General features: G+C 47.2%; 1 protein-coding gene across 5 annotated transcripts; it reads left to right on the forward strand.

Annotated features, from left to right (window-relative positions):
- Positions 1 to 1,895: 1,895 nt before the first annotated feature.
- On the forward strand, positions 1,896 to 21,061 carry GCNT4 (glucosaminyl (N-acetyl) transferase 4). Of its 5 annotated transcripts, none has more exons than XM_035553562.2 (5): positions 1,896 to 2,105; positions 2,290 to 2,341; positions 5,402 to 5,605; positions 16,919 to 17,091; positions 17,650 to 20,879. In XM_035553562.2, the coding sequence occupies exon 5, from the start codon at positions 17,651 to 17,653 to the stop codon at positions 19,016 to 19,018; it is 1,368 nt and encodes a 455-aa protein (XP_035409455.1). In that variant the 5' UTR covers positions 1,896 to 2,105; positions 2,290 to 2,341; positions 5,402 to 5,605; positions 16,919 to 17,091; position 17,650; the 3' UTR covers positions 19,019 to 20,879. The 5 variants fall into 5 exon arrangements, with proteins under 5 accessions (XP_035409455.1, XP_035409454.1, XP_050572336.1 ...); XM_035553561.2 differs by lacking the exon at positions 2,290 to 2,341 and adding an exon at positions 15,692 to 15,740; XM_050716379.1 differs by lacking the exons at positions 2,290 to 2,341; positions 16,919 to 17,091 and adding an exon at positions 9,346 to 10,659 and having other exon boundaries at positions 17,650 to 21,061.
- The last annotated feature ends 782 nt before the right edge of the window (positions 21,062 to 21,843 follow it).

The raw sequence follows: 21,843 nt of genomic DNA on the forward strand, positions 1-21,843 counted from the left end.
TTCTTTGTTACCAGATGTTTAATAAAATTGCAGTATAAAAACTGGGAGGACTTGACAGTGATGCTTTTAGCCCACAATTATATTAACACAATTAGATGACCTGAGGCAGTACGAAGATACAAAAGTGACAAAAGTCTGAATGATTCAAAACAGGTAGAGAGGTAAAAATGCAGAGAGTTAGGTGAAAACTGCTCTTGTTAACACCTTAAGTAAAAGTCAGTTACCAGTTTGTTGTTGTTGTTCTTCGATATTTGTATTGCACATAAGCATCGTAAGAAACGCATTAGCTTGACAACAGATGTAGGGTTCTACTTCCTAAATCTTCCAACTGTGAATTTTTTATGTTGTGCCTACTGGAATCTTTTTCTTAATGTAAAGACCCACTATGAGACGACAAAAGTCCTGCCTCTGTGAGTAGGATGTTTTGGTTTCTTCGATAAAATTTTTGCTTTCTGAGTGTAGTTCTGGGGGTCAAAGACAGGCAGCTGTTAGTGATCCTGAGCACCGCAGAATAATGAAGCATCTGCTCACAACTGGCAAGCAGAAATGGTTAGTCCTCGCAGCCCTCCTGCTTCTGTCACGATCCAGTTCTCTTTCTTAGCAAACCACTTCTCTACTTGTAGCCTCTGAATTAGTGTGTATTTTGTGATGCACAGAATAAAGGGGAAAGGACAAGAAATGCAGAGAATACAAAACCCGTGGCATTCTGTCTGTTGTTAATATTCAGGTGGGGAACAGGAGGAGAAGGAGATGATGCAGGGAACAAAGGCCACAAATTCAGATTTGTATTTCCACCAATTTATTTATTTATGTATTGCCACGATGGGGTAAAAAAAAAAAAGGATCAGTGAGAAGATTAATACCAGTGAGGAAGAACGCAAGGCACGAAACAAAAGCGTGAGAGGGAAGGAAGATAAGCAGCTGGGAGGCAGACAATACAACACAGATTCATAGGTTCTGAGGCCAGAAGCGACCGATGTGAAAATCTGACCTCCTGCATAACATAGGCCATAGGTTATTAAATGGTAAAAGCGAGGGAGACGAGGGGAAAAGAGACAAGAAGCAAAGACAAAGACATGGATAGAGCCAAATTCACTCTCGGCAGAGGATGAGCACAAAACATTGCACCTTCTTGCCAGGCAAAGCTGAACTATAACCGGCAAGAATAGGTAAGGTAAGAGAAACGTGGGAACGAAGGGCAGCTCTGGGAAGCTGCCAAAAACACTGCAAGGTGCAAATACCTGCGGTGGGTTCATGGTGGTGCCTGGGGAAGTTCTGCTGAAGGGGGGTGGCGGGGTGGAGGCAGAAGATGCCCCAGCATAACATCACCATAGGAATCCTGATAAATTCTTGGAGCAGCCGGAGTTGGCGAGTGTTTTGTGATTATGACACAGAGGAAAAGATTTTTTTATTTTTATTTTTTTGGATTTCAGGCAGTGTTAATCGGGGGGAAAACGCCCTGTTTAAGCGATTACGAGAATGAACCGCTTCACACGAGAGCTTTAGGCTCTTTTCTCCGTCCCCCAGTAGCCCGATGGCCATTTGCACGGCGGCGAGAGCAGCCGCTGACCGTGCCCGGCTGCGGGTGAGCCAAGTGCCCGGCTGCCGCGAACATTGCCCACCTGCTCCGGGCTTTGCTGCGGGGACCCGCATCCTCCACCTCCCCCTCCCCCCCCTCCGCCTCCGCCTCCTCCTCCTCCTCCTCCTCCTCCTTCTGCCCGTCCCGGCCCCAACTTTCCTCGCGGAGCAGCGCGCAGGGGCCGCGGAGGCTCCGCGCTGCCCGGCGGCGGCGCAAACTTGGAGGCTCGACGGCGGAGTTTGGAGAGGAGGCGGGAGGAGGAGGAGGAGGAGGAGGAGGAGGAGGAGGAAGAGAAGGAGGAGGAGAAGGAGGAGGAGGAGGAGGAAGAGGAGGAAGGGGCGCGGCGCCGCTCCGCGGGCGCGCTGCTGCGCGGGGGCGGCAGAGCAGTGCAGGGCAGGGCGCGGCGGCAGGACAGGCGGACAAGGAGGACAGGAGGACGAGCAGACAGGAGGACGAGGAGGGCAGGAGGACAAGCAGTGTCAGTGTTTTCGGTGTCAGCGTCCGCGGGTGCCGCCGAGGAGCCCCGGTAAGAACTCGCGGTGCGCCCCAGAAGTTGCGCGCAGGGGGATTTTCGGGCTGGCAGCGGGACGAGGAGGGGGCTGCGGAGCAGGCGGGAGCCCTTGAAACAGAAAACTTGAAACTGAAAACTTGAAACTGAAGTGAAGGCAGCGAAGGAGGGAAGAGCTGCTTGCTTGCTTGCTGTCTTTCAGGACGAGAACTACAACTATTGAGTGATGCTGGGAGGCAGAAGATTGAAAACAAGTGAGAGAAAGTGGTTTCCTTGCACGGCACGTGGGTCCGTTGTGGAGTGCTTTGCCCCTCGCGGTCTCCTGGATATCCAAAAATTTACAGGGGTTCAAAAGCAAGCGTACAATTTCACGGCAGAAAATCACAGTGTGCTGGTGCTGTGAAACAGAAAGTTGTAACTCCTGGCTTTGTCGATTTCTGAGCTGTAAGTCGGCGCAAACTGAAAGGATGCGTGGAGAAGGTGTAGGAGAGTGCTCGTTCTCTTCTATTCTTCATTCTCTCCCCAAGCACCCGCCTTTGTGTTCTCAGGGACAGCGCCCTGGGCTGGAGGGGCCCCATGGGCTGGGTGGGATGTGCCTGTTCTTGACATGTGCCATGTTCTTGACATGGGAAGGGACGTGGGATGCTGCCATGTTTGTGCATCTGTGGCTGTTGGTTACATATCTGTCACCCGTGGTTTTGGTTCTGTTTTTTTTTTTTTTTTTTTTTTGTGCATTTCTGGGTATGCTGCCTGCCTGTAAAGGCATTTACAGATCAGTGACAGCACTGGCTAGCACTTTCTGAGGCATGATCCAAATTAGCGAGCAATTTTTAAGGACAACATTTGAAAAGCAGTGATGGTGGCAAGGAAAAATCAGCTGTTTTGGATTGCTTGTGGATTGCTTTGGATTACAGTGGGGATGCAGGAGAGGGGGACCAAACACTGAAATCCACTGGTGTGCCAATTGCTGTGACTTTGTGGATGTTAGTCTATTTCCTGGCATAGTATCTGCAAATTATGCTGGTCAATCACCAGACTGTCCGATCATCTCAAAAATAGATCTCCCAAGTTCTTCAGAAGTAGCCCAGGAGATCCAGGAAGGATTGACCAAAGGCAAAATTCAGAAAGTACAAAAGGTCAAGCAGTATGTTATCAGCACATACAAAGAAACTGGTGAGTACTGATGCACAGAATCCAGAGGAACCAAGATAATGTTGAAACATTCATAGAGAACAGATAGGTTCAGAGATCTTGTCAGTCTGTCAGCTGTTTATTCTTTCTGCTGAGGGCCTTATTGGGCGTCCACAGTGTACGGTGTGACTTCAAGAAGGATCCTTAGATCTGTGAATCTCCCCTGTGGAAGCTTTGTGTCAATTAGCAGAACAGAAGGAGAGCATTTCCAGACTTCTGCTGAAAGGTTTCAGAAAAGGACAATAGGTGCAATACAGAAAGGGATTTTGGAAAAGTGTTAGCTGTTGTTTGACACCAGGAATTGAGCACTGGAGAGGTGTTGGCATTATTCTTGGTGGTTACTCTGCCTGTACACAGCAGAAGAAACCGCTTTGGGTAGGGTTAGGTGAGGCTGTCCTGATGCGTGCTCCCAAGGCTGGCTGGTGGAGTGATTTGGTCCCGCTAGCAGATGATGCTATGAGGGCTTTAGCAGAGCTTATGGTGTTTGCTGTTCCAGCTGCGGAATGGCATCAGCAGTCACACGGTGACTGTAGCGTTTGAGGTTTCCCAGGAAATATCAATGAAGGAGAGAAGAGGCACGGCAGATGAGTCACAGAAAGCTTGTTTCTGGAGCATAAACTGCAGGGTGCTGAATCCAGCAAGGGAGATAAGTTTTGTCTGACTCTGTCAACAAGTCAAGCCTCATCAGATTGCTGGCTGGCGAATTCGGGGGGGGGGCTCACAGGGATTTGCCACATGACGGGGTGCGAGGGGCAGCCGTGGCAAGCGCAGAGTTCCCAGACCACGTCCTGCCCAGGTACATCACCCCCTGTCATCTGGTGATGGATCACTTAAACGACCATGGGAAATTCCTGTAGTCGCTGTAATCTCTGTGCTACTGGTGTGTTCATCAATTAATGGCACCTGCGTGTCCGAGGCATGGGGGCAGCACCACGGGGGGGGGATCCCAGGACCACCCTTCCCTGGGAAGCTGCCATGCTGTGCCCATCGTGCTGCAGCAGGGATGCTGCCGGCTGCTCCAGGCCCCTCAGCAGAGCTCTGAGAGCTGTCCGTGCCACCTCGGGGTGGAGCACAGGCTGTGGGCTCCGTGGTTTGTGAGCCCACATGTAGGGGAAGGCTGGTGGCAAAGAGGGGGCTGGTGTGCAAAATGGTTCGGTTGAAGTCTGGGCGGAGAGGGGAAATCTGCTACCGTTCAGCTACCATGCTTTCCTCAGCAGAAAATACCATGGCATTTATTTACTGTACATGCAGACGGTACAATGTGTGGTTTCTCAGATTTCTTTGTGAGTGTTGCATGTGTGAAGCTTATGTGTAGTAGCATAGAAGGAGATTTCTTGCCGTATGAGAGACTTCAAACAGGACGTGGGGTGTTTAGGAATAGGTGGACTTGCAGTGCAGATTGTCGTGCCTAAAACAAACTTCAGAAAGGATCACTGTGACCTTCGCTGTGATACATAGCCCAGATTCCTGCCCTTGGGTCCATAGCCGAGCTCTCTTATCCGAGGACCGAGCATAGCTTTTGGGACGTGAAGTCAAAGGATGCTGGAAGCATCCAACACCCCGGCTTCACGCCCACCTTGGGACTGTGGGCAGTGAGCTGCTTCTGATCTGGGTGCTGGGGTTTCGGCTGCGGGCAGGACGGCTCCAGGGAGCAGCACGGGGCCCTTGCCCACCACCAGAGGCGTTTTGCCCCATCTGTGCCCATCCCCTCAGGGGCCAGCACCCACGGAGCCCCAGTGTCCCCCCACTCTGCCGGTCAGTGCACCCACCTCGGCATGGCCCAGGTCCTGCGCATCCCCTGCCGGGCTGGGGAAGTCGCTTGCCAAGGCCTGAACTCGGGAGGGCTTTCGGCAGTCAGTCCTCCTGTCAGGGTGCTTTTCCCTCTGCATGTTCACTTCTCCCTGCTGTGGAAGCGAATGTGGTTGCTTTGATGTGAGCCGCTCTTCTTTAGGATTGTTTTCCCCCGTGCTTAGGAGTGCTATGTGGATGAACAGAAATAGGTGCTTGTTGTATGGCTAAAGACTTCCGTGGCTTGTCATACAAACCTACACTCATTATTTCACTCATTATTTTTCAGCTAATTTGTTACACTTTTTTATTATTATTACTATTATTATTTGCAGGCAATTATGTCCCTGCTCCATACGTCCGTCCGACTTCGCACTCGCTTGAAAGGCAGACCGACCTGAATGCGGCGGTGCCGGCAGGATGGGGCGGGCAGCGAGGCTTCGTTTCACCACCACATCGGTTGTGCCTGGATGGCTCCTCCTGGGCAGGGCGCCCTGAAGTGTTCCCCAAGGAAAAGAGACCAAAGCAACGTCCAGGAGGTGGGTCTGCAGCTCAGTGTAAATGGTGTTACCAATACAGCAGCTGTGACTCTGGTTGGGAAGGCTTTGGCTCAGTAGGAATTGACTTGAGGGGTGCAATTTACAGCCAGGGTCTGCAGAAAAGAGCCTGTGAGAAGCTCGGCAGGAAGGTGAAGGCTGTTGGGGGAAATGGAGAAATAGGCTCAGCTGCTCACTGAAGCCTTTCTGGAGCACGGTGCAGCTTCTCCTGCCTCCTTCTCCGACAGGAAACTTCCACCCTCTCTTATGCCAACAGTACTTGCCAATGTACACAAGCTTTGCCCCTGTGGGCCTGATTTTTATGCTGTGCAGTAGTTTGGGGGTAAAGGTTAACCCTCACTCCACCATAGACTTATTATTATTTTAAACTCTCATATGAACCAGAGAGAAGCTGTTAAACCCTGGCTTGCCCCAAGTTAGAAGTGAGTAAAATCTATTTACGTGTGTTGGTTTTTTCTTTTTTTTTTCCCTCTTTTTTTTTTTTCTTTTAATCCTCTTTGACTCCTGCCTTTAAGTTCTTGAAAAACATGGATACGGCCACCTTTTAAAGTCAGAGAGCTTAAGTACTCACCTTGCAGGTGATCAGGCTTGAGAGCTTTCACAGCTGACCATCCTTGGGCTTTCCAAACACCTCGGCGTCCTAACAGGGCTGCAAAACCTCTGGCTGGCAGGACAGAGTAGTTTGGGACATACCAAGGGATTTGTCGAGAGGTTTTTCTTTTTAGGCACTTACCAGAGCTGCTTCCAGCAAAAATTACTGTGAAGTAATTGTGGCTAGCAGGGGAGGCAGAGGAGCTGGGCTCACTTCTCCCTTGGGGGGCCGTCTTCTTGCACCGCCTTGCAGCAGCCGCTTGCCTCTTTTACTGGCCGAAGAGCAGAGACCCGACTTCCCTTACCTTGACTTATTTCTGGGACATTATTATGTCCCAGACATTATTATGTCCCAATTATGTTAGGTGTTCTACTGCAATTATGAGCATCACCTACATGTTGACTGCATCGAGAAAAGAGCATTTGGCCTTTTCTAAGGAACATTTACAGAGTTAGGGTTGGGGACAGAGAGATGATCAAAATAACTTACTGTCAGCACAGCAGGTTCTGTAAGGAAACACATATCTATGTATCCCACGCAATAAAGTGTCCCAATATTTAGTGCTGGCATGACAAAATCATTGCCAGACGGGGCAAAGTCAGAGGTGATATCCAGAACTGCTAAATCTTTGCTGAATCTGTATTTCGCATCCATCTGCCCAGACACTGTCTTTTCTCTTCCAGAAGCACAAACATAATGGGCAGTGTTAAACTGTGGATTTTATTGTTATTGTTGTTCCTTGGGCACCTCATTGTTTTAAATCTTCAGGGTCTTAAAACTGACAGGCTTACTGTTTAAATGGCTTCGGTTGAAAAGCAATGGGGTACTTTTCCACATCTTGAACATCACAAATAGAGGTCCATAAAACAGCTCAGAAGTAATTGGGAAAAACAGGAGTTTCTTAGTTCTTTGGCTGTCAGTCACTCAGAGGAAATCTATGTATGACATCAGGCAGGTCAAAACAGGGGGGTGAGCTGTGGGGAAGGATGCTGGCAGTGGGCAATGCTGCCTGGTACAGGGGTGTACATAGCCTGAGGTGCTGGGCTGTTCTTACTGGGGCTCCAGCATGAGGACATACGGGTCAGAAAAATGGGTGAAAAAACAAGCAAACCTGATAGATCAACTGATCTAGATTTGACGCCACTATAAAGCACTCCTACAGGAGCTCTGAGATCCCTATCATTGATAAATCTGCAATGAAAATAACCAGCTAGCAGCAGTAAATACTAGTACATGAATAAATTAATTTTCCCAGCTAGCAGCACTGAATAATCAAGTAGAGATAAAAGTTTAACTCAGCCAGACAGTTTACTAAAGGAAAAAAAAAAAATCACTTAGCAAAGCGCATCACTACTTTTCTCCTTCCCTGGCTTCCCAGAGACGTTTTCTTCTGCCTTCCCCAGAGACCACTCCAGCAGCTTGGTTTGCACAGAGCGGAGGGAAAACCAGAAGGAGCTGACTGCGTCTTTCTGCAGAGCCAGTAGTGGAGACCAAGTCTGCACACAACTACTGTTGGAGTGGGTGTGTGTAAAGCAAACAGAGGTCTCTAATAAGGGAGAGGAGAGAGGAGATCTTTTCCCAGAGTGTTTTTACCTGAAGGAGAGGGAAAAGTTCCTGTTGCTCCTGCTGTTGTATGGAAATGCTGTTGTGCAGCACTGAGGCACTCGGTAGCCTGGTTTCCAAGGAAAGGTGTGGACGCTGGTTTTGAGTCAGGTGCCTCTGAGAGCTGGAGGAACAGCAAGTCAGATAAAGCACATGTTTTGCTGCTCCGTTTGCTTTTTTTTTTTTTTTTCCTCCTTAATGCCACCTACATGAAATCACCTACTCCAACTGATCCCTCCCTCCATTCTCCTCTTTCATCTTTTCCCCCACTCCTTTTCTGCTTCTCCTACTTTTTTCAGCACCTGTCCCTTTCCCGCTGTTTTGTTTTGTTTTTACCAAAGTTGTGGAGGAGGAGTTGCCTGGTTCCTGCACAGCATCTGCAGATGGACTTCTACATGGGAGAAAGAACAACACAGTGGGGCAGGAGCACTCCTGCTCACCTGCATATCCACTCCCTCTCCTTTCACAGTTTTTGTTCGGAATTTATATTTTCCCTTCATTCTTGCTGTGTGGCAGGCACAAAATCAGGTTTCCCTTTGATGGTATTCGTAGTGAGTACAATGTATTTCAGATACAGTGAGGAGAGCGTACTGCCTACTTACAGCTTGAATTTTCCAGGAATCCCCGTTTTGGTAGCAGCCAACGCGCCGTGCCTTGCTGTGCCACGGTCTGGGTTAACCACTCCCAAGCTGAGACGACAACAGATAACGAGTTGGTTCCCACCTGCTGGCCCTCCGGCATGACACCAGCAGTCACGTGTGGCCTCTGTGGCCCACCACAGAGAGCCACAGACCTCTCAGATGGGTAACGCTGGGGCAGAAAATAAACAGTAAATGTTGGAGATGCATGCTAAAGGGAGACCAGGGCTGTTGTTTTCCTGCATCTCCACACAGCCGGTGGTTGAGCTTGGAATTTTGTTTGCTCACCAAACTGGTCCTTCAGGAAGGACTGGCAGAGGGCAGAGCAGGAGGGCCAGTGGGTATTGACCGATGCAAATCTTGCATTCCTCGGGGAAGTCGCCATGCACGGACTGACGCAGGCAGGTGCATTGTAAGCTTCCTCAGGTAGCTCTGCCTGCTTGCTCCATCGCTCCTGTACCTGGAGCTCCTTCCCCTCTCTGTGGGCTGCACGGCGCCAGCCTGCCCTGAGCAGAGATCTGGGTGGATGAGAGACAGCCTCCAACGCAGCACCCTCACCCTGCTGCCTGACACAGGGATACCGGTGTGAGATCCCCCACCAGCAGGCTCTGGGCTGCCTATGATGGACCCTGGTGGCTCAGCACAGCTCCTCCGCATGGGCAGCATCCATGAAAAGCACCTCGAATAGCGTGGCTGTTTCTTTAAAAGAACAGCTTTTTGGAAACTGGTTTATTCCCAAGCAGGCCGTTTCCAGCAGCCGTCCGTGAGTTGTCTGCCAAATAGGAAGGGAGGCTTCTGGAGAGGCTGGGGCTGGTTCTTCGGTGACAGAGGGGTCTGCTCTCTCTTTGCAGCAAAAAAGGCAGTCGGTGTTCATGTTCTCTGATTTGCAGTGCTGATACAGGGACGTGAGAGGTGGTGATTACTTGGATTGCAGGAGAGACTCGCCATGCAGGACAAGAGGCAAGTGAAAGCCAACCACTTGTTCCCGCTCAGGGTGAAGGCAGCTGCAGACTCTTCCTGCACAAAAATGATATTGGCATCGCTGAGTTGCACTGGGATTTGCAGTTACTCCCTGTGCATGCAGTTTATGGAAATGGTAGAAATAACAATGTGAGGAGCAGTGGCAGAGCACTGGGCTCTCTCAGGAGCCAGAGCTCTGCATATGTAAGCCATTAAGATCCCAGCAAAGTGGAAACATGCCTTTAGAGAGGCAGCACGAGCCCAAAGCCTGCAAGTTTCTCCACATGGCTGAAGGAGATCTGCCCATTTCTGTCAGCTGTTTGAGTCCCTCCTTAACCCTTTAGAGCAGGGAAGCCTGAAAGAGAGCTGAAGCAGCTGAAGCCCTCATGGCTACAAGATGTTGGAGCAGGAGGACACCGGCAGCCTTGGTCCTCCAGGATGACCCAGGCTCGTGCCTACCAGAGGAGCTCCTGGGCTGGCCTTTCTCCATAGCTCCTGAACACCATCCTGGAACACTGTTTGCTGGGGCAGTGGCTCTCCTGGGGATGCCTCCTCTATTTTCTCACGGCCTGTTCTTGGGGTGAAACTGATTGTCCTTTGCAGTTCCTTGCATCTTTCCAATGCACTGCAGAGGGACCTCAGACACTTAGTTTGGCAGACATGGGGCAAGGTGAGTCACATGTGCACGGTACAGTGACTGGGACAGGAGACTGCCAGCTAAATGCAAAAGCACATGGCTGTCCACACAGCTTGCAGAGCAGCAGCGGTGCCCGCAATGTTGAGGATTCTCTGACCAGCTTGCATCTGGTGCTAGCGGCGCACCTGACCTTTGCTGAACCATTTTCAGGGATAGCCATTTAAATTTCAATATCACAGAGGGCACACTAGGACCTGGCTGTCAGTCAGAACAGATGTAATTAATGTCTGTGGTTCGTGAGGGAAAGCTTTTAGCCGGACGGCTCCCCAGCCACCGCTCTGCTGCTCCACCTGAAGCCCGAGTGTCTGCGGATGGGATTTCTTCCTCTGCCCGGCTCCTACATTTGCTTTTGTGTGGTGGCCGAACCCTGAGCAGTGTGCGTGGATTTATAAGCACCGAAACCTTTGGTGCAGCGACCTTTGCAGCTGAGGAGAGAGCATATTCCTGAAGAGGCTAGAGTTGCTGTACGTGGGGGATGGATGCTCTGCCTTTCCTCAATTACCCTGAATGCAAGCAGCTGTTGTGAAGGGAGGAGTCACTTTATGGAGTAAGTACCTTGTAGTGTGTAGAAATGTTAGGAGCTGTCTGAGCTGGAATTATACTTGTTTTCATATTTATTTTTTTTCTTTCCCAAAAGAATTCTAGAAGTGGGTTTTAATTCACCTTCACTTAGCCTTTCCTTGGCTTTCACCCTGTAAGAAATTAATATTTCAAGCAATTACAGTCTCTTAGTATAGAAATTCCACATTTCTGTGTTGTTTCTGTAAGCTTTGGTGTAAAATCTAAGAGAAATAGCCAAGAGAAATAGCCACCAGCCCAGTTTGCCTCACTTTCCCTACCAGTGCACATTATTTCTACCTCTGTGAAAATGTCCCAGTACGAACTTGGTATTGACTGTGCTTTGTGATTGACCCAAGCAGGTTGCCTATGGCTTTTGTAGAGGTGCAAATGCTGCTTTCCACATTTATGATGTGCCACTGTAGGGGATTGCACATTTCTGGGTACTCCACAGCTTTAATTTATGTTTCCAGACTGCTGGAATAAGACCGACTAGTTTGCAAGCAGGAATACCTTTTCTTCTTCTTTTTTTTCTTTTTTTCTTTCTCAGAAAGGTGAACTTCAGCACGTCTCGCTGATAGCAGCAAGTAGAGACTGTTGAGATAGCGGGTTTTCTACAGTCACGCTTCCCTGATCAGACCATACTTCATTTCCCCAAACCTTTGCTGTGTTACCTAAAATATACATAATATGTATCTACACACGTGTTATTTCCTCTGTTCTCATTGCCTTGTCCCCATGTTGCTGCAAGTCAGTAGAAACCCAGGTCTAAGTGCGCATTTTCTGACACGCCTGTGCCATCAGCTTGGCCTTCCTTCCCAGCGTTTCCCTGAGCTGGCCATGGCTCTGCTCATAACTATCAACGCTTCCAGTACTCTATGAGTTCACGAGGCTAAGGAAGAAGCCCTGCTAAGGAAGCTGTTCTTGCAGTTTTTTCCATTGTTTTAATTCCAGCAACACTTGAGTTACACTGCCATGAGATGAGTCAAAATACTGTTTGCTTGGCTAGTGTTTCAGGACAAAGAGAGGAAAAAAAAAAAAGCAAACCACTATACTCCAGTTTTATGGGCTTTACAAGTTTTTATGAGTGGTTTGTGAGCTACAAGAGAGCTGCAGAAATCTTCTGCAGCCTCCCAAAAGATGAGACATGCACGTTGGATTGAAGCCCGTAGGAGGGAGTGGAGCACCACTGCCTACTTGCAGAAGGCTGTTGTTTTCTGGTCCTTCTGTAAGCCCAGCATCACTGCTTTAGACACAGGGCACTGTGAAGTGCATTGGAGGTGAGGACTGATAGTTCCTCTTCAAGAACAGCCGGCTCAGGCTTCCCTCCATGCCCCTTGGGGGTACTTGTTCTGCTGGTGAAGACTAGCACAGCTCCTGCATTCATCATCAAGAACATCCTGCATTTTCTTTGGTAATGAGGACCTGATATGTGGCTGAGGTCCTTCAGGGGTGTGTGAAATTCTCCCCCTCCACCATCAAATATCATTGTAATGGATCTAACTAGCAGCCCCTATTCTGGCCCAACAGGAGATAAAAACAGATTCTGAGAACAGAGCAATGGTCACAGTAAGTGTTCTTGTTGGTAAAAGTTTCCAGTCAGGGCTCTTGGTGGATGGTAATTGCCTCATGTCATGGTGCCAGAGAATTGAGCCTTCTGTCCATATTTCTACCTTGGCTAATGCAATTCTCTGGAAACTCCCAATAGCCAGCTGATCGCCTAATTCTTTCTTGAATCCTGCTGAGCTCATGGTCTTTATGATACCTTCTGACAGATGGTAACTACATGTTGTGTAAGAACACATGCATGTTCTTACACAACACAAATTTGTTTGCCTTGTATTTGTTTCTGTCTGTTTTCTTTGAACATCTCTTGATCTTGCATTACAGATGCAAGGGATAAATAAAAACACCCATTTGTCTTCTCTGAGTCATCTAGCACTTTGCATCCCACGCAGCAAGTGCCCAGGCCAGACACTGTGTATGTGTGTATGTACACCAGCTGTGCGTTGTGTGTTGTTTACAAGATGTGATCAACCTTCATTAATTCCTTCAGGAGCCTTGTGTGCAGAAGAGAAAGTGCAGACATGTTAGGAAACTCAGCAAGATGGCAATGCCGTCCTCCCTTCCTAGTATAAAATCCTTGTGCAGAAGAGGGATCACTGATCCCAGATATTTTATAAACAGCAGCATGTTAGCACCTGAGGAAAAAAAAATACATGCGTGAGATAACCATCGTGGTCAGTGCTACCCAAGGTAGGTGCTTCAGGTAGTTGTGGGTAACTGTTACTGTCTGTAGCATGCTGTTCATTCCCTTCCTCTTCCAGAGACGACTGTGCCTACAGTACAGTGCTGTGTCCAAGAGGGGCTTCAAGTGCTGCATTGTGCTAAGAAATAAGAGCTACGCACTGGTATCAAAAACTAATGAGATTTTTGTGATGGCCCTTCTTTCCTGAAGAATTCCATTCTCTTGTGTCACACCACTCCTCAAGAAATCATAGAACGCTTTGATTTGGAAGAACTATCTGGTTCCAACTCCACTGTCATACATCAGCCTGCCCAAAGCCCCATCCAAGCTGTCATTGAACACCTCCAGGGATGGGGCATCCACAGCTTTTCTGGGCAGCCTGTTCCAGTGCCCCACCACCCTCTGAGTGAAGAATTTCTTCCTAATATCTAATCTAAATGTAGTATCTTTTAGTTTAAAGCCATTACCCTTTGTCCTATCACTACATGCCCTTGTAAAAAGTCCCTCCCCATCTCTCCTGTAGGCCCCCTTCAGGTACTGGAAGGCCTCTGTAAGGCCTCCTCTGGGTCCTTCTCTTGCTCCAGGCCAAACAATTCCAACTCCCGCAGCCTAGGAGAGGTGCTCCAGCCCCTTGATCATCTTCGTGGCCCTCCTCTGGACTCACTCTAATATATCCATGTCCTTCTTACACTGGGGGCCCCAGAGATGAATGCAGCACTCCAGGTGGGGGTTCATGAGAGCAGAGCAGAAGGGGAGAATGACCTCCCTCGCCCTGCTGGTCATGCTGCTTTTGATGCAGCCCAGGGTACAGCTGGCTTTCTGGGCTGCAAGCACATTGCCAGCTCATGTGGAGCTTCTCATCAACCAGCACCCCCAGGTCCTTCTCCTCAGGGCTGCTCTCAATCCGTTCTCCACCCAGCCTGTATTGGTGCTTGGGATTGCTCTGACACAGGTGCAGGACCTTGCATTTGGCCTTGTTGAACCTCATGAGCTTCACACAGGCCCACCTCTCAAGTCTGCCCAGGTCCCTCAGGATGGCATCCCTTCCCTCCAGTATGTTGACTGCACCACATAGCTTGGTGTCATCGACAAACTTCAAATCCACGCCTCTCCAGTTTACAGACAAGGATGTCACGTGGGACAGTGTCAAATGCTTTGCACAAGTCCAAGTAGATGATGTCAGTTGGTCTTCCCCTATCTGCCAATGCCATAACCCTATTGTAGAAGGACACCAGATCTGTCAGGCACAATTTGCCCATAGTAAATCACAGTCTGCTGCAGAAATTAACATTGTTCTTGTTACAGGCAAGCGTTTTGTGCCTAAAGAGTGAAGTTGTTGCCCCTGTACTGGTATAGTGACCCTGGCCTTGGATGCCTTGGAGGTAACAATAGAGAATACGAATTTAAGGTAGTACGAGTGGGGCAGGGGGGACAGTGGGATACTGGTAGTGGTGAGCTGCACTGCTGGAGAGTGGCTGGGATCATGCATGGCCTGATTCTGTCTGTACCACTGTGGTGATAGTAATACTGTGTTTTGTAAAAACACGGATGAGGCTGTGGATATAATGGCTGACTTCTTGTGCTCTCTCATCTGACCAGATCCTGGCCAGGATCAGGGAGAGAGCCTCCATAAACAAGGGATTCAGTGGAGTAGCTGCAATTTCTTACCAGTGCTCTTTAGTTCCTTTCTTCTTGAGGAATTCAAACTGCATCACCACAATCTTCTGGGTTTCTATAACCTCTTTATATGGCACAATATTTTCTTGTGGCTGGCAGTGCCGAAAACCATAGGAACATTAAACGGAGCTGAGCACAGATCCTTTGCCCACCATCTGGGAAGAAGGAAACCTCAGTGCTGCCCAGGTGATTTCCTGCACATCCTAGCCTGCCTCCAGACCACACCAGACTCCAGCAGTCCAAGGTAACCGTGGTGTCCTGGCTTTTTTGCTGGAACACCGAGGGACGGAATGTTTGATGCTGGGCAGTAGCTGGCCAGAACTGATGCAGATAGAGGGGTTTTGAGCAGCGGAGTATGTACTCTTTTTTTTTTTTCTTTTTTTCTTTTTTTTTTTTTTTTTCATTTTCCAGCTTCTCTTTTTGCCTTTTCCAGGGAGGTAGATTTGTTCCCTTTCAGCACGTAGCGATCTCTGCTCAGCCAGGCATGACATCAGTTGTCCTTGGTGGCTAGTGAGACCACAGGGCAGAATCATCGGGTAGGTTGCCCACAGAGATCACACTCCACATTTCTGCTTCCTGCAAAGAAAAAGTAGAAGAAAGAAGAAGGAAGAAGAAGAAGGAAGCAGGTGAAGGGGAAACCTGGTCTAGACACTGAGACATTGATTAGACCTTGGGCACGAGTTTGGAGAAGTGAAGGCAAGCAAGTGCTGGCTAAGGAAGAAGGTGGGGTTTTGGCTTTGTGATAATGGAGCGCTGGAAAGAGAGATCTGCTTCTTTCTCATAATTTGTTAGTATGTGTGGTGGCTGTAAAACCTACGGAGAGTTTCCAAGCTCTGGCTTCTGCAAAATAGGTATATTACTGTGCTCCCTTCCCCAGTCTCTAGCTGGCACCCCAGGTGAAACACAGAGTACCGGGGACTCAGGCAAGCTTGTTGAACCTGCACGGGCACCCACATGCAGGCTCGCATCAGGGCTGCATGTATTTATTCAGGGAAGGTGCCATTTCCGTCTCCTTTCTGTTGCTCCTCAAAGAGAAAGTAACTGGAAAAGGAAAACATAAGAAGAGCAGACTAATGACACAACTCTGTTTTGACAGGATAAGTTTTGACTGTGAAGCTAGAGCTTGCAAGACCTGACCACTGTGGGTATGTTAAAGACCCCTAAGTTAGCTGCACACACATCTCAGTACTTGATTTTACATCTATACCTGGAACCTGCAGGCATCTGACTACTCCTGGTGGTCCCACCATTTTATTCCTGCCCATAACTTCACCTGAAAACTGTGAAGAGGGGGAAGCTCCACCTTTTTTTGAAGGGATTCATTTTGGTATTGCATGTGGAAGCATAGATCTTGTTGAGGTTGGTACAGGAGAGGAGAAGGCAGAGCATCACAGGTGCTTTGCCTAACGCTTGTTGCAGGAATTGATGGAGACAGGTTGTGTTAAGCCATCCATCCACCTGGCTCTAATTCTGGGAACGACTGGGAGCTGTTTTACTATGGCATCATCACCTGTTGCACAGCTTCAGGAACCAGAGAGCACATGGTACTTCATCCATGTTCCCTGTCTTGTGCCTGACAAGGGGGAGGGAGGGAGAGGACATTGTGGGGAGACGTACAGGAAAGCTGCCCATTGTCCAGGAAACCTCCTGTCATGGCACTGTGTACAATCCTCCCATATCATCTCACTGGTTTGCAAAAGACCGTGTTGCTTCTGTTCTGAACTGAAGCCTCTCTGTCCTTGTTACGGCATTGCACGTTTACAGCAGGTTATGTGCACCTTTCAGCTGACCGTGCACATGCAAAGTTTCAATGACTGGTCTGATCATCAGCTGGCAAATGCCTACCCAAAGCTGGGCAGAAATTTCCTTTACTCTGAGGCATTCTGGAACAGCTTATTCTTGGAAGAAAATGCTGGAAGCTGTTCTGCATGAACAGTTCAATGTAGCAAGAAAATAGAGGTTAAACTAATGCTGCGCCTGGACCTGGATGCGGACTCTGGTCTAATTTTAGTTCAGGGACAACAATAATGCTGCTTGTACTCAGCTGGTAAGGCAAAAATATATGGAAACAGGATCACTGTGTTTAACTTTCACTGCAGTAATACCTCAGTTGTTAAGTTGCTTCACACAAATCATATTGCACACCCTGTTTCATAAAAAAGGGCTGTGGCTGTGCCTTTGCAGTCACAGCTGAGGTTGAATCACAGAGAAAAGAACAGGAGAGATGCACTGCCTCCCACTGCTGCCCCTCCTGCCTTCAAAGGCTGTATTATACACTCCCTCCAGTGGATGGAAATATTGTCTTCATCTGTCTTTTTTTCAGGGCAGATTAGCAGCATTTTCAAAAAGGAATCTGGACATAGGGAGGACTTTGGACATATCAGACCCTGCTGGGAGGAGAGAGGAAGGGAATCCATTTCCCTCTGCACCTTTCCATAGGCCAACCCTAGTGTCAAAGACAATGAGGACGCCCTGACTGAATTTTAAAACTTTCAGGTTAATTTATTTTTATTTTTTATTATTTTTTATTTTTTAAATACAGACAGTTGTTAAACATGCATTCTTTGCAGACTCATGAGAGAGTTTCTTGCCGCACCCAGTGAATTACCTGGATTTACCCAGGAAAATACACTTTCCTCTCTACTCGTTTAGAGGACAGTCATGTTTCTGCCAATACAGGGGTTGCTGTACCTCAGTTTATGACTCAAATGAAAAAGAGAGGTCTGGAAAATAAACAGTAGGAGTCTTACAACACACTTATCTAGCTTATCTAGCTTATAAGTCTTATCTACCTTATAAGTCCAACACACGTATCTAGCTGGTTATTATCTGAAATCAGAGTTGTTTTATTGCTTTCAGTCAGATAATTAAGGGTAATTAAATCTTTGCCTATTATTGTGGGAAAATCTGTCCTTAAATTAATGTGATGATTAAGGAGAAAGGTGGTGCTTATGCTGTAGCCAGACCAGTGCACTCATGTTTTTGTCAGAAGTTGTAATTGCCTCCGATGTATTGTTCCTATTGTAAAATGTCAATATATCTGTTTTCTTACAGAATGAAGAGGCATAAGTGTCCCTACAGATGTCCCACAAGAAGGAAGATTCTGATTCTGTGTTTCACGGGGTGGGTGATTGCACTCCTGAAACTCCTCCACGTTGAAAGACACTTTTTTCCATCTAAGGGCATTTATTTGGTTGAGCACTTCTTGAGCACTTCTTCTTATGTTAGAAACAGGTATTCCTATCTTAGAAATCACTTTCAGTATGAAATTAATTGTTCATCTATATATGAACAAGATCCCCAAGAAATTGGCAAGAGTTTAGAGATAAGAAGAAAAGATATAATTGATTTAGATGATGAAGATATCATAGCAATGACGAATGATTGCCACATTTATCGCATACTTAGGAAATACCACCTAAAACCTGTTTCTCCAGAGGAAGAGAATTTTCCATTAGCCTATTCTTTGGTTGTTCACAAAGATGCAGTAATGGTAGAAAGGCTCATACATTCACTGTACAGTCATCAAAATATATACTGCATCCATTATGACCAAAAAGCAACAAAAAGTTTCAAATCTGCTATGAACAATCTAGCTAAATGTTTCCCCAATATTTTCATTGCTTCAAAACTGGAGACAGTGGACTACGCACATATTTCGAGGCTGCAAGCAGATTTCAATTGTTTGTCTGATCTGATGGACTCTACAGTTCCCTGGAAGTATGTTATTAACTTGTGTGGACAAGATTTCCCTTTGAGGTCAAATTTCCAATTGGTTGCTGAACTGAAGAAACTCAATGGGGGAAACATGCTGGAAACTGTAAAGCCAAGCAGCAGCAAAAGAGAACGATTTACTTATCACTATGAACTTATGAAAGTGCCTTATGAATACATGCAGATGCCTGTGAAAACCAACGTTTCCAAGAACCCGCCACCTCATAATATTGAGGTATTTGTAGGCAGTGCCTATTTCGTTTTAAGTCGAGCTTTTATTCAGTACACCCTCAGAAGCTCTCTTGCAAAAGATTTTTTTGATTGGTCACGGGATACCTACTCTCCAGATGAACATTTCTGGGCCACTCTTGTACGTGTTCCTGGGGTGCCTGGGGAAATTTCGAGGTCAGCCCAGGATATCACAGACCTTCAGAGCAAAACTCGTTTGGTGAAATGGAATTATCTTGAAGAACATTTATATCCTCCATGCACTGGTACCCACCTTCGCAGTGTCTGTATCTACGGGGCTGCAGAATTACGATGGCTTATGAATTATGGGCATTGGTTTGCCAATAAGTTTGACTCCAAAGTAGACCCCGTCCTGATAAAATGTTTGGCAGAAAAACTGGCAGAGCAACAGAAAGAGTGGGTTTATTTGTCCTCTGACAAATATTTTCTGCGTATAAGTTATGTGAATGCCTCACTATAGCAGTACCATTCTCCCTGCTGTCAGTATTGTGTACTGCTGCAGCATGGGGCCTGGAGTTCCGCCCTGACCTGCTGCAGGAGGCTGGCAGGAGAACTGCTCCTTCTGCATACGGTCCAGGGCTCTGGGGAGACGTGCGCCTGGGCACCTATTTATGAAAAGTCATGTCTCTCTGGTTAACCATTTTGTAACTTGCTACAACGATCCTGTTACTGTTCTTCAAGGTGATTCTGGAAGGGTAAGGTTTGCTTTTGGAGACTCTGGCACTATCCTAATGGAATATTCCAGAAATGTTTTACATTAAGTGTGTTTGCGTCTTTCTTAAGGAACCCTGCCATGCCTGTTTGCCTTTCCCCTTTTCCTTCACTTTTGTTTTTCGTTAAGGTGTGAATCAAAGACCTCTATATCTGCTACCTCAGGAAAACTGGAAGTGCCCAGCTCACAGACAAAGCCAAGAGAACAATGCGACACCACATGAGCTATGCGGCCTCCCCGGCCAGCCTGAAGCCCCAAACTCCCTTTCTGCAGGAGTGAGCAGAGATCTCTGTAACGTGAACGTGGCCGGATGGCACAAGGAGGAGAAGTCCTTGGACACCACATTGCACGTAGCATTTCTTCCTTCTTCCAGCTCATCTGCGCGTTGTCTTTCTTTCTGTGGAGTGTGTGTTCAGGGGCTGTGCCATGCATGTGGAGTGGATGGTGGTGGATTGAAAACAACCTCTGTGAACACGTGTGAATAATGCACTACTCTTCTTCAAGGGTAGCAAGGGTTTGTCCTAATGGCAGCCCCTAAAAGTAGATACCCATGCCAAAAGATGTCTGCCTTCATATCTATCCCTGCCAATAGAAATACCCTCCTGTGAAATCACAGTCTTTTTGGGACAGTATTTTTACACGTGGTGGATAACAACTGCTATTTCTAATTAACACTGAGCAGTCTGGTGCTATTAGGAAACACAAAACATGCTACATCCAGCAGCAATCATCAGAACAGCCATGCTGCAGAAATGAAGGCCCTGTGTAGAAGTGGCTTTTTGTGCAAGTCTTACAGCCTCACACTGCCACGACCCCAGGCTGACGTGTCCCTGCTTTAGAGCAGTTCAGAGTTACAGCAGCCGTACTCTAGGCCACCCATGCTTCCCAAGGCCCATGTCAGGCCTGCTGGTAGCAAAGGGGTTGGGTGGCTTCCTCTCAGCTGGGCTGCCACACCACAGGCTGAGGGAAACCTTGGTCAGTGCAGGATTCTTGTGGCTAAGAAATGCCCCTTGGCATTTTGGGGGATTCTCTGCAATGTTGCCGTGCCACCAGCTCAGTTTTGGTGGTTCCAGAGGACTCTGCAGTCTAGCTTTCTCTGTGTTACTGTCCCATTTCTATGCACCTGGCTCTTATGAGAGGCATTCTCTCATGGGTGGCTTCAGGATATCTGGTTTTACCGACCCACGAGATGCCACAATAATCATGTTGCCCTGCATCCACGAGAAAACTTTGTTTCTTCTTTGAGTTGAAGGAACCAAGTCATTCCTTGGTCTGGGATTTTGTTTCTAAGTGCAATCCTGGTCAGCTTGTTTGTGGCTTGAGGATGGGTTTGAGTCAATAGTCGTGGGCCTTTTCCCCCATTTGTGACACTGATTTCCAATGAGTCCTCAGACAAGTCATCTGATTTTTCTGTTCCAGCTGTAAAATGGGAACAACAATGCTCTACTACCTTGTTAAGCACTTACAAATGTATGGATGATGTCTGTGGTGGGTTGTTTGCACAATAGTAATTGCTGATCAAAACCATTTATGAAGTTTGTGTGTGTGCAAGTCAAGTATCTCTTTGATGTACTGTTTCTCAAATAAAGGGGGATTATTTTTAAAGTGTGTGTTTGCTATTTTGGTGATTTGCTATGTCTGCCTAGAGCTGTTCTGACTTGACTGGAGTTATAGAAATTTTGTAGAATATGAGATATTGGCAGTATGTACAGATTCATACATCCGTACTTATATATAAAAGTAGAGAATTCCACATGGAAACAGGTTAATAAAAGAGGATGTTAGGATGCCAGAAGAACGTGTCTTAGCCTTCTATACACATAAATTTATGTTTAATGATATATTTATTTATTTTTTATTTACTTAAACTGATTTTTTATTTACATGTATGTACATACACACATCCCAATTTGTATTTGAGTGGTTTGCTCTGTCATAAGTTGATAAGCCAAACTGAGCAGCATGTTAAACTTAGCTGAAGTAAATAATTTTAACCAATGTGCAACTTTGCACTACTTTTACTGAATTGGGTTGAGTGATATCTTTAATATAACCAGTCTGAAATAAGGCAGTGCGTGCTTCGCAGCTAATAAAGAAGTGGATGACACAGTATAAGGCAGCATCATCCAATACAGTGGTATGTTTGATAGCTGAGAAGGTACAAGTTTGCATAGTTGCAACTTCATGAAATGCAAATTTTCTACTGAATTATAAAGATGCCTGTTTTCTGAAGGCAATTTTAAAGACCAACCAAGCCTGTAGAAAGGCAGTTCTCAAAATCACAGGATCGTTCAGGCTCGAAAATCATCTAATGCAGCCCCTGGCACAACATGTCCCAGTGTTTCCAGGTTCAAAAATGGACAGAATATAAGTTCCTTAACTTTTGAAAAATATTATCTAGTTTTTGTTGTTGGTGGTGGTGGTTTTGTTTTGTTTTGTTTTGTTTTGTTTGACATTGCTTTTAGCAAGGTAGATACCGTGTTGATGCCTCTGTCTTTGTTTTGTTCAGGATGTCCCACACTGTCTTTCTTCCACTCTTCCTGCCCAGTGTTGGTCACATGGAGCACCTGGAC

Source organism: Cygnus atratus, chromosome Z (assembly GCF_013377495.2).
Source record: "Cygnus atratus isolate AKBS03 ecotype Queensland, Australia chromosome Z, CAtr_DNAZoo_HiC_assembly, whole genome shotgun sequence".
NCBI classification, from domain to species: Eukaryota; Metazoa; Chordata; class Aves; order Anseriformes; family Anatidae; genus Cygnus; species Cygnus atratus.

Coding starts and splice junctions, on each gene's coding strand:
- GCNT4 (XM_050716379.1), top strand. CDS start 10,592: ATGCTCTGCCTTTCCTCAATTACCCTGAATGCAAGCAGCTGTTGTGAA. Junction 10,660..17,649: donor GGGAGGAGTCACTTTATGGA/GTAAGTACCTTG, acceptor GTTTTCTTACAG/AATGAAGAGGCATAAGTGTC.